This window comes from Bos javanicus, chromosome 21 (genome assembly GCF_032452875.1).
Source record: "Bos javanicus breed banteng chromosome 21, ARS-OSU_banteng_1.0, whole genome shotgun sequence".
Lineage (NCBI taxonomy): Eukaryota > Metazoa > Chordata > Mammalia > Artiodactyla > Bovidae > Bos > Bos javanicus.
The window spans coordinates 22,619,882-22,632,550 of record NC_083888.1 but is presented as its reverse complement, the minus strand read 5'-3'; the positions used below and the strand labels follow the sequence as shown (position 1 = coordinate 22,632,550).

Sequence of the window (12,669 nt, the reverse complement as noted above, 5' to 3'; positions counted from 1 at the left end):
CACGGGCTGGGTCTTCAGTATCTTTACATCTCCACTCACACTATAAGTTAGGACTCTTTCATGGGCCAGCCAAGCAGACATTGCAAGTCACCCATCCTGTCACTGATGTGTTCTTTTCCTTAGATGTTACCTGTTTCTCACACCGCCAGTAAGTTTCTGTGCCTGTCACCAAACATGTCACGGTTCCCTAGGTGTGCCTAGTAGGTGTATCATCTACTGCTGGACACCAGCACACAACCTAGCCATCCGGATGAGGTAGCCCAGGAATGGGACCGGAGGACTTCCTATGTCCCCTCCCTTTGTGTGGGTGCTCTACCTCTGTTAATGCAGCCTCAGAGTGCATCAGTGGGAGCATCTTGTGTGAATGAACTAAGCCCTGGGTTCCTTTCCTATGAAGCTAGACTTTCCTCCCCATCCCCAGTCCTAAAAGGGAGGGGAGCTGTTGCACTAATCTCCTATGGGAGACACAGGGAAAGGACCAGCCCTTCCACATCTAAGCATTGGGTGGTGGGCGATAGGAGGGTAAGTGTACAGCAGCCAGGAAGAAGCGCCCTACACTCCATGCTGCCTGCTGCTCTCAGTTCACAGTGTCTCCACCCTCTGTAAGGACTCTGACCTCTTCCTTTACACTCAGCACTGGTGGGGGTCATCTACCACTTCTCCCTCTCTTCAAGCATTCTGAGCAAGTCTTACATATACAGTCAATACTCAGTAAGTACTCCCTGAACCCACAGAGCTCTCCTGAGTTTCCAGTCTAAGGGGGACCAGGAGTTGATAAAGTTTAATTAATATTCCCCATCCATTGCATTCCAGGATTAAATCCTGGCACAGCCCTCTCTCTGTCTTCCTGCTTTTTCTGATCTGTTAGGTGGCACCATCTGGGTTATTCCCCTCCCCCTGCATCTGTTTCTTGGTTGTTATGAGGATCTGTGTGATCCTGATGTTTGTATAATTCAACCATCAAGGAGTGGAGGTGAATGTCATGAGATGTTGAGAGCTCAAGAGGGAAAGCAAGTTAGGGAGGACTCTTCCAGGGCAGATGTCTTCATGTTAAGGTCCAGAGTTCCAGTGGCAGGCTGACTTATTACGGTAATGATAATCATGAAAATCTTCCGGGTCGGTTGTCATGGTGATGGGTGGTGGCTACACCAGAGGTGGGTGGGGTATGGGGAAGAGGATTGTGAAATGCCACCAGCAAAGCAATACTGCTTGTTAGGATTATCCCTGGGGTTCTAGCTGGAGATGCCTGGTCCTACTTCCACCTTTGTCCACCTCAGCACCCTGGCAAGAGACAATAAGATTAACAGGGAGGGACCAAAACATCTCTGAGTAGATGCATTTTCATGCCCCAAATGACTCTGCAGTCAACATACATGCACTGAAATGACAGCTGAGATCAACTATATCTTGCAGGAGAATTTTGGAAGACAAGAACAAAACTTTGAGTCTCATTACAATGAGATCTTGGAAACACTTGCCCAAAAATACGAAGAAAAAATACAAGCTCTAGGGGAGAAAAAGAAAGAGAAACTGGAAGCTTTGTATGGACAACTGGTCAACTGTGGAGAAAATCTTGACACCTGCAAAGAACTAATGGAAACAATAGAGGAGATGTGTCATGAAGAGAAGGTTGATTTCATAAAGGTCAGTAATGAAGTGAAACGAAATAATGAACTGGAATCACAGTCATGGCCAGAGTAGGTTAGATTGTCCCCTCTCTGCCTGGGGTTGGAACTGACTTTCATGGTCAGCATCCATCTGATTCCACTGGATGTGTAACCATGACAACACATCCCCCATCTCACTGCACAGCTTCACCGTGGGTAGCCGAGCAGTCTCATACACAGTGTGACCCTCCCCTCCACCACTGCTCAGCTAACACCAGAGTCTGTTCCGCTGTCCTGGTTATCCAGAGATAGGTGCTCTCACCGTGGAGTGGGGCAAAAACAGGACTCTGAGACTTTTCTGGCCATCTCAGATGATCTCTCAGAGGTCGGGGGAGAAAGATGTCCAGGCTAGAAAGGTACCTCCTGTTTCTCAGTAACAAGTGCTGCCATTAGACATCTTAGTTCATAAGCTCAGACATGCAAAAAAAGTCCTTAAAATCCTCCTCAATCTGACTCCAAGTTCCCATGCAGCCAGACTGGGAATTTCAATCTCAGCCAGAGCTGGGGTCTCCTTTCTTTAGGGTCCCACAGGAATATGGGGCAGACGTGGGATCCAGGATGTGAGGGAGGGGCCCCTAGCCTCCAGAGCTTCCTAGTTGCCAAATATGCCCTTTCCAGTGGCCACGCCCATAGTGATCCTCCAAGGCCCACAGCCCCTCCCTCCTGCCATGCCTGGGGTGAGGGCGGGGTGCGTGATGGAAGCTGGACAGCAGGTTGGCAGCCACTGTCAGAGCCCTCAACACTCAGACCTTTGAACCAATTTGTCCACAATATCACTGTAGCTCACAGACATAATCTAGAATGTGGAGAAAGTGAGATATATGAGTATGTCTTCTCTGTTATTTATAGTAGTGAGAAATTAGAAACAGCCAAAATGTACAACAATAGAGTAAATGATGGAGTTCCCATTCAATGAACCGTGACGCAGTCTTTCAAATTGATGATCCCCAAGACCATTTGTCACCTGGAAAGTGCTCACATCATGTTAATGGGAAGAAACTGCATAGGTGTTGTAAGAGTCGTCTTTGTTTAGGGTGTGGACATGGCTGATTTTTCTCTTCTACTAACTTCCAAGTTTTAAGATACATTTATATTATTCTACAGTTTGAAAAAGAAATTTATTTCCAAAATCAGTTTGATTTTTTTTTCTCTTTCTCCTGCTTTTTAGGATGCTGTGGCTATGGCTGACAGGTAGTACTTTTATTCTGACATGTATTTTTTTTTTCTGTTCCTTTTACCTCTAGATACCTGACTAGGTATCAGTTGCCCTTGGTTATATGCTCCCAGGTTCAGCTTTTGTGTCTGCCCCTAAGAGTAAATAGCACCGGCTTTGGAATGATAGTGTGGGACCACAAGGACCCTCTGGTACCAAAGCTTAGAATCGCAGAGCTGGAAGGGAGCATATGGTGAGACTCAGCCTTCAAGCCGGGATGGGGTTTCCCCGAGCCGCTCCTTTCACCAGGAGGAACAGAGATCCAGAGAGTGGGACTTCCCTGGTGGTCCAGTGATTAAGACTCAACACTTCCACCACAGGGGACGTGGGTTGAGCCCTGTTTGGGGAGCTATGATCCCACATGCCACGTGGTCAAAAAGCAAAAAAGTCAGAGTGTCCCCAGTGTCCCCCAGCTAAGCCAGAACCCAGACTGTGTGCAGCAGAAAGCATGCACATTCTGGAGTCAGACAGGAATTTAAATCCTGATACCCCCATGACCTTGGGCAAGTCCAGCCAGTCTAGGACTCACCTTCCTTACTGACAAACAGGGATAGCTTTGTGAGAATAAAATCAGACAATATCTGTAAAGCAACACAAACAGTGAAGTTTAATAACATCAGGGTTCAGAGCATAAGCTTTGGCAAAAGACAGACATGGTTTCAAATTCTGCCTCTGCTCCTTACAAACCGTGTGACAGCCCGGAGCAGGTGCAGGAGACCCAGAGCCCCAGTTCATGCTCATCGACTTGAGGGCACTTGACCATGTTAAGAGGCTGCGTGTCTCTGGGTCCTGGGGTGGTGTGGAGGTGGGAGCTCCCAGGTCAGCATCTAAGGATCTTCCAGAAGGTGTGGATCTGGGGCTTTTTGGCCCACATCCCCCAGCCCCCCACCCTCTGACATGACCCTACCCCTTCTCTCCTCAAAGGTGTAAACCAGCCACACCTATCCCCTCCAGTGACTTCATAGGTCAGTCACTGAAGCATAGGCCAGAAGGCCGCCCACAGCATTTTAAAATAAGCAAATAAGAGTTCAGCTGGGGACTTCCCTGGCAGGTCCAATGGTTAAGATTCCACATTTCCAATGCAGGGGGTGCAGGTTCATTCATTCCTGGTTGGGGAACTAAGATCCCACATGCCACCTGGTGCGGCCAAAAACAAAATAATTATTTAAAAAAAGAGTTCAGTAAAGAGGCCCTAGTTGCTGCTCGCTAGTGACCCTGGGGAAGAGTATCCCTCCATTCTTGTTAGTGTGTCTTTTTATACTGATAGACTTGGAAAATTCCTGAAAACAAAAACAGATGAGGAGATCTCAGCGCAGCCCGACTTTGAAGACCAGACCTTGGATTTCTCTGATGTGGAGGAGCTGATGGGCTCCATAAACACCATCCCAGGTGCGTGTCTCACCTGGATGCATACTTGACACCAGTTTCTCTGAGCTTTGAGTTAAAAACTTTGAAGGCTAAAAAAAATCATAAAGATCTAGAAACAGGCATTTTCCCCCACCAGCTGCATGAGCTTCGTGTTTTTGTCTTTATGGCTTGTAAGGGTGAAAACAGAGGTTGACCTTCCTGGGATAAATATCCTCCATCCCTCTCCAGGGTGCCAGCATCTGGTCCCCATCAGCCTGTCTTACTCTAAACAAGTATCCCAAGTTTTATTTCCTTGAATGTTGTATTTATGTTCCTCTCAAGTGGTAGTTTTTAGCATAGGATTAAGAGATGGATTTTAGAATCCTATGGAGCTGGTGAGAATCCCAGCCCTGCTACTTCCTACCTGTGTGACCCTGGACAACTTACCTAACCTCTCTGAGCCTTGGTTTCCTTGGTAAAATGGACATAACAATGACTCATGAGGACATGATGAAAAATAAATGAGTAATGTATGTATAGCATGTCACATGGTGCCAGGTAGCACTTAAAAATCTTATTATGAGGACTCATTTTTTAAGACTGATACTAGACTTTAAAACCATCTTTCCTTTTTCATCCAGCAACACCCAGCAACATTATGAAAAATGTTTTATATTATCATTTTAGATTTTCCTTCTTCAAAAGACGATTTTACAATCTTTTTAAAAATTAATTTTTGGCTGCGCTGGGTCTTCATTGCTGCATGCAGGCTGTCTGTAGCCGCAGCAGGCAGGGGCTACTCTCTAGCTGCAGGGTGCAGGCTCCTTGTTGCACTGGCTTCTTTTGTGGAGCCCGGGCTCATGGGCTCTAGAGCATGGGCTTAGTAGTTGCAGCACATGGGCCTAGGTGCCCTACAGCGTGTGGAATCTTCCCAAACCAGGGATCAAACCGTGTCCCCTAAACTAACAAGCAGATTCACAGCCACTGAACCACCAGGGAAGTCCTAGGTTTTTCCTTTATACACGTGTTGTTTTTTTAAATAAAAATGAAATCATCCTGTTTTATAACCTGTTTTTTTTCCTAGCAAAACATTTGTGATGAATATTATTTTGCACTGATAAATTTTTCTATGACATCGTTTTAATGGCTCTATACCTTAATCTGTGTTCTTAATTCTCACTGATAAATCCTTCTGCAACATCATTTTAATGGCTGTATATCTTAATCCTCAACTGTTGGTGCCGAGATGCTTCTAGGTTTTTCATCCTTATAAACCATACTATAATGAACATCCTTAATCGGAGTCTTGGAGGCCATTCTTAGACTCCCCAGGTTGAGGGGAGATTTTGCTGAGCTGTGAAGTCCTTCAGATGATCTGAGGACGGTATTGCCTAAATAATCAGACCCAGTGATTTTGAAGGAAAGGCACTATTGCCTAAGTCAGTGTTTGAGACACGCAGTGGTGGTTTCTCCTCACCCTCCCGTGTCCGGGGCCCAGGCAGACCATCAGCCCCCAGCCTGTATCCAGGGCCATCCCTCTTCTTACTGCCTCCCCGGAGGGGACTCTTCTTTGCAGGGTATGACAGGGCATCTGCTGTGCATCCTGAGCTACATCATGTGGGGATACAGGTTCTTTCTCTTCTTCTCACTTCTGTCATGTTAGGGGCCTTCCACCCCCTAACCAGCAAGGAAAAGCTGAGTACATTCCATGAAGTCCTACCTGGTCTGAACAATTTCAGAATTTGAAAATAAGGATGTTCTTTAAAGCCCCGGATGGAAGGAGATGCTGCCATGGGTGAAGAATTACAGAAGACAAACAAGGAATGTTTCTTGGATGTGTGTGGGGTGGGGTAGGAAGAATTATTAACCCACAGAGAAGAAAAGTATTAACTCAGTAGATGGACTCAAAACAAGTTGGTTCTGGGGACTTCCCTTGTGAGCCATTGGTTAAGAATCTGCCTTCCAGGGCTTCTCTGGTCGCTCAGCAGTCAAGAATCCGCCTACCAATGCAAGAAGCATGGGTTCGATCCCTGGGTCAAGAAGATCCCACATGCCACAGAGCAACTAAGCCCATGCACCACAGCTACTGACCTGTGCTCTAGAGCCCAGAATACATACCTACTGAGCCCATGTGCTACAACTACTGAAGCCAGTGTGCCCTAGAGCCTGTGCTCCGCAGTAAGAGAAGCCATTGTAGTGAGAATAGCCCAAGCACTCGGCACAGCTAGGGAAAAGCCTGTGCCGCAACAGAGATCCAACACAGCCATAAATAAATAATTTTAAAAATCCACCTCCAATGCAGAGGACACAAGTTTGATCCCTGGTCAGGGAACGAAGATCCCATGTGCCTCGGGGCCACTAAGCCCAAGCACCGCAACTTCTGAACTGCTGAGCCCATGTGTTCTGGAGCCTGCATGCCCAACTAGAGAAGCCCCCGTGCCAAAATGAAGACAGCACAGTCCAAAAAAAAAAACAAAAAAAGTTGGTTCTGAAAAAGCGTAGTTTTTCCAAACCTAATCATCTCTCATTGTAATGAAATCATAATGAAGGAACCAGTTGTTGCAGGCTCTTTCCCTCCTCTGTTCACTGTAGGACTGAGGGCAGCGGTGCTGTGGTCCTGGCCATCCTGCCTCTGGATGGTGTGGTGGGTCCAAGGACCCATCCCTCCCTAGGGTAGGACTTGCAAACACCGCAGCCTGAGGGGCTGTCAGCAACCCTGCCTCCCCCAGCTCGTGTGGGTTGGTCAGAGCAAGATGGACACAACCAGTTCTTACTGAGGCTCCTGGTCGGGAGGTCTGGCCTCCCACCCTGGCCACCCCGACTGCCTCTCCTATCTCTGAAGCCCATGGGATGCTTTGAGGGATGGATTGTCCTGTAAAAGCGGCCATTCCCATCCGGTGCCTCTAAGTGAAGGATCCTCACTTGTCTTTGTTTTCCTCCCTTTTCCTCTTCTAGCTCCTTCTGCTCCAGTGATAAACCCACAGGCCCCTAACTCAGCCACAGGTTCCTCAGTCCGAGTGTGCTGGAGCTTGTACTCCGATGACACCGTGGAGAGCTATCAGCTGTCCTACCGGCCAGTGCAGGACGGCTCGCCTGGGAAGGAACAAACAGGTGAGGTCTGCCGGGAGCAGAAACAAGCTCCAGCCTGGGCCCTGGGGAGGCGGCAATGGGGTGAATCTGCACACCTAGCTCCTTGCAGGATGGCGTGCAGGCAGGTGAGCATGGCAGGAAGGGCTGGGAGGACAAGTTGAGGCCTGGCTGAGGAGAATCATCGGGCTCAGATAAGTGGAGTGTATCCACAGCCATCAGATCGGGGTTGTCCTGGGAATAATGGGTCTCTGGCTGCACCATGTGCAGGACGTGTGGGGACACCCTTCCTCGAGGAGGCCCAGGGGGACTGGCTGGGTTCTAGCAGATCCTGTCATGCAAGGGTGGTTGGGCTTTCCTTGAGGTCACCCTGTGTTGGGAGAACCTTGGTGGCGGGGGGCGGGGGGTGGGGGGAGGTGGTTAGTCTGTAGACCCCCAGGGGGCCGAGGAGGGCTCTGCAGCCTGGAAGGGCTGCTGCTAATCTGACCCACATTCCTAGGTAGAAAGGCCGTGGCCTCCACTTGATGCAGCCCTCAGCTCATCCTCTTTCCAGGACAGTAGAGCTGGCTGGAGCAGGGTTAGGGCTGAGGGAGATGCCCCATCTTTGTAGATAAGCCAGTCTCCTCTTGAGAAGGGGGTGAGACAGCAGAGGAGCTCCAGCTGAGCATCTGAAGGATCAGGGCCAGCCTGGCCGGGCCTGTTCTGTGTACATGGGGTCAGAGCAAGACTGTGGGAAAGGGATTCAGAGATCATCTTATGGATGACCTAGAGACAGATAAGCGGACATGCGGGAGCACCATAAGTTATGGCAGAACCAGAATGAGAGTTGAGTCCGCAGGCGCCCTGCCTGGAGCTCTTCCCCTTGTACCCATTCATGCAGATAGAAGATTTCTGAACGCCAAAGGTGAGGATGATTTGTCTGCTCAGGGGTTAGGAAGGAACGGGAGTTCTTGAGAAAAGTAAGTTTAATCCACGATGAGGGAGAGAATAAGGACTAAAGAGGACATGGGAGGGGAGATTGAGGACCAGAAAGTCAGATCTGATTCATAGCAGGTTTTGCCACACATCAGCCCTATTGGCACCCTCTGCAGAAAATGCCATTGTTAGGGGGCTTTGTCCTGGTGATTAATGAAGATTTTTTTTTTTATGTTTTGATCACATTAAAAAAATTTTTTTAAAGTCTTTATTGAGTTTCTTACAATATTGTTTCTGTTTCATGTTTTGGTTTTTTGGACACAAGGTATGTGAGATCGAACCTGCACCCCCTGCATTGGAAGGCGAAGTCTTAACCACCAGACTGCTGGGGGCATCCCAGTAAAGATCTTTTCAATGAGCACTTTGTTATAAAGGAACTGATATCAGAGAGTGGATTAATGACCTGTCACTGCCTTAAGAGTCTGGGCATGTTTAGAGGTGTATCAGTTAGCTTGTGCTGTGTAACCCCCCTACACACACACACATATACCCAACATATAAGCTAAAATGACAAATTTTATGTTCATTCATTGGTTGCTAGGGGCAGGATAGCAGTAGGGAATTAAGAGGTACAAACTACTATGTATAAAGTAAACTACAAGGCAATATTGTACAGCACAGGGAATATATACAATATTTTATGATAACTTTAACTGGAATATGAGCTATAGAAATATTGAATCACTGTGTTGTACACCTGAAACTAATATTGTAAATCAATGACACTTCAACTTTTTAAATTACATTTATTATTTATTATAATTCTATGAATTGGATAGTTTTGTCATAAACTATATCCAATTCTTTGAAATGGATGGAATTTATTATAATTCTATGAACTAGATCTAGTCTGTGCCAGCTTGGGAGGATCTGGACAGGCTAGGATGGCCTTGCTCTTATGTCTAGGGCATCAGCTGCAATACTAGGGGCCTCTGTTCACATCATGATCATATTCTTCAGGAGGCTGGCCCAGGGTCATTTCATGGAAATGGAAGCATTCCTGGCAGGAAGAGGACAAGGCGCCCGTGCCCCAGCACTGCCCAAACCTCTGCTTGCACCATGTTTGAAGTGGTCCCGTTGGCCAAAGAAAGTCACGTGGTTAAGCCCAGCTGCAGTGGATAGTGGGAAAGACCAGTCCTCTCAATGGAAGGATCAGCAGAGTCTCATTGCAGCAGGGCATGCATACACAGCCAACGGGGACTGGTAGCCAGTTCTGTATCTGCCTCAGGGAAGATAGATTATAGTGCAATGAACTCGGAGCCAGTTGACCTATTTGGGGCTTGAATTCCATTTATTTATTTATGTTCATGCTGGGTCTTTGTGGCTGTGCACAGGCTTTCTCTAGTTGCAGCGAGTGGGGGCTACTCTCTAGTTATGGTATGCAGGCTTCTCACTGTGGTGGCTTCTCTTGTCGTGGCTCAAGGGCTCTAGAGCACAGGCTGAGTAGTTGTGGCACATGAGCTGAGTTGCCCCCCAGCATATGGAATCCTCCCAGACCAGGGATCAAACTGGTGTCCCCTGCATTTGCAGGTAGATTCCTAACCACTGGACTACCAGGGAAGTTCTAGGCTTTAATTCCTATCATTTTTCCCCCCAGAGGTTACAATGACCATCAAAGAAACATACTGCTCAGTGACAAACCTGTTGCCAAACACGCAGTATGAATTTTGGGTCACAGCTCAGAACAGGGCTGGCCTCAGCCCCACCAGTGAGCGTGCGGTGTACATGACAGGTAAGGGGCCACTTGTAGGACCTTCACTGAAGGGGACCCAGAAGTCTCGGCTTTCTTGGTGGGGGCAGGGCTTTGATGTCACTTGGAAGGACAGGAATAGCTTGGCGCTTCTTTCCTTTTATTTAGTACGCCAAATCTGTATGCCTGATATGGCAGGGACATTTTTTCACAGTTGGTCTCAAAAGAAGATAAAGTACTGCCCTTGGACACAGTTTCACAGACACATTTGAACCATGCAACCATCCTCCACTCCAGAGATATCTGCAAGTGATTCCCTGGTGTTCCTTTGGGCTATTAGAATACTGCACTTTGGATGGCTTATAAACAACAGAAATGTATTCCTCATGGTTCTGGAGGCTGGGAAGTCCAAGATCAAGGTGCCAGCAGATTCAGTGTCTAGGAAGGACACTTTCTGGTTCAGAGTGGTCTTTTTTTGCTGTGTCCTCCTATGATGGAACTGGGCAAGAGGGTTCATTGGGTTTCCTTGTATAATAAACCCCTTCAACTCTCAGGACCTAGGCACTTCTTGGAGACTCCAGTTATCATCACACTGGGGAATAGGTTTCAACATATGAATTTGGAGGGGGACATGATTGTCTAGGCTGAAACACCTGGTTTGCCTTTTATTGCACTGAACCTCTTGTAGAAAGAGAGAGCTTGTGATGTGTTCTGGAGCACTAGGCTGGATGTGACAGAAGGGTTGTTCCTCTCTCCGTTTCCCCTGCATTTAGCGCCTTGTCCCCCCATTATAAAAAGCAAAGAGATAAGGAGCTGCGAGGAGGCTGCGCTCATCTCCTGGGAGTCTGGAAACCTGAACCCTGTGGACTCATACACGGTGGAGCTGACCCAGGCAGAGACGCCGGGGGCCTCGGGTGTAACTGAGTGAGTCACAAAGGGCGTTGGCTAGGCACGAGAGGCCTCGACACAGTGACACAGCTTAGGAAAAGTGTGGCATCTGCAGAGAAAGTTGAACACAGGAACCCTGATTTTAGATTGCTTAGTTTCATGAGAAGTAACTGGAATGTTGTGATTGAAGATAAATGATGGATGAGTGAAGAAGTGAATAAGTGGTAAACCTCAGGTTTGCCTTCTTAGTCCAACCAGGGTTTCCCATTATTCATTCAACAAGTATTGAGTGTACAGATGGTGCCTGGGCACTGGTGACCCAGAGAGACAAATTCCCCACCCTGACAGAGCTGATGGTCTGAGTTGGAGGAAATAGACAAAAACCAAGAAAGTTCAGTTCAGTTCAGTTCAGTTCAGTCGCTCAGTCGTGTCAGACTCTCTGCGACCCCATGAATCGCAGCACACCAGGCCTCCCTGTCCAACACCAACTCCTGGAATTCACTCAGACTCATGTCCATTGAGTCAATGATGCCATCCAGCCATCCCATCCTCTGTCGTCCCCTTCTCCTCCTGCCCCCAATCCCTCCCAGCATCAGAGTATTTTCCAATGAGTCAACTCTTTGCATGAGGTGGCCAAAGTACTGGAATTTCAGCTTTAGCATCATTCCTTCCAAAGAAATCCCAGGGCTGATTGCCTTCAGAATGGACTGGTTGGATCTCCTTGCAGTCCAAGGGACTCTCAAGAATCTTCTCCAACACCACAATTCAAAAGCATCAATTCTTCAGCACTCAGCCTTCTTCACAGTCCAACTCTCACATCCATACATGATCACTGGAAAAACCATAGCCTTGACTAGACGGACCTTTGTTGGCAAAGGAATGTCTCTGCTTTTGAATATGCTATCTAGGTTGGTTATAACTTTCCTTCCAAGGAGTAAGCATCTTTTAATTTCATGGCTGAAGTCACCATCTGTAGTGATTTTGGAGCCCAGAAAAATAAAGTCTGATACTGTTTCCACTGTTTCCCCACCCTAACCAAGAAAACAAATGCTTAAAACACACAGTAGCATGAAGGGAAAAGAAACGCAATGAAATAGGGAATGCAGTGGAGGTGAGGCTTACTTTGGAGAGAGTGGACATTTGAACTGAGACCAGATGGATGGGAAGGGAGGAGGCCTGAGAAGAGTGGGTGCAGGCAAGGCCTGGCTCCTGGGCAGGAGTGAGCTTCCTGCACTGGAGGAACCAAGAAACCCACCTGGCTGGAACTTGAGGAGGAGAAAGAACCAAGAGAAGCAGAAATGAAAGAGAATTGAATTCAACGTACAAAGAACATTATGTCCCTGGTGGTCAGCTGCCTGGAGGCTCATGTTCCCCTCTGGTTGGCAGAGATTTGGAAGAATTCATAGCTAGAAGAGGGCTAGACTCAGGAACCACAAGGGCCTGCAGATCCTACAAGTCTATAGCTGTGTACAGTGAAGGAATTATGGCTAGGCCTCTGGATTACAACCAGGCAGTCCAGAAGCTTATGAAAGGCAGCCAAGTCCAGGGGCTGCCCTACTGTGCACCAACCCAACTTTAGAGAAATGGAGGAGGAGGGGTTGGTGTCAACTGTTAGGGAGACAGATTGTTCTACACTAAATTCCGGGCTTGGGACCTGGCCATATGCCCCACCCCCTGCCCTCAAACCCCGGCCTAAATTCATGTGTCCACAACCACATCAGGGCTTGCTAACCTGGGTTATCTATTTCAGGGATCCTCAGGAGCAGGGAAGGGAGTTCAGTGGTCTGACCAACCTCCCCCCG

At 47.8% G+C, this 12,669-nt stretch overlaps 1 protein-coding gene across 4 annotated transcripts in view; it reads left to right on the top strand.

Moving 5' to 3' along the window:
- FSD2 (fibronectin type III and SPRY domain containing 2) overlaps window positions 1–12,669 on the top strand; it is a 44,627-nt gene that overhangs the window by 23,236 nt on the left and 8,722 nt on the right. For all 4 annotated transcript variants that reach the window (XM_061394041.1, XM_061394043.1, XM_061394040.1 and 1 more), the window contains 6 exons: window positions 1,414–1,644; window positions 2,836–2,858; window positions 4,148–4,269; window positions 7,183–7,338; window positions 9,887–10,021; window positions 10,753–10,903. In XM_061394041.1, the coding sequence (XP_061250025.1) occupies window positions 1,414–1,644; window positions 2,836–2,858; window positions 4,148–4,269; window positions 7,183–7,338; window positions 9,887–10,021; window positions 10,753–10,903 (818 nt within the window). The remainder of the gene's footprint in view (window positions 1–1,413; window positions 1,645–2,835; window positions 2,859–4,147; window positions 4,270–7,182; window positions 7,339–9,886; window positions 10,022–10,752; window positions 10,904–12,669) is intronic.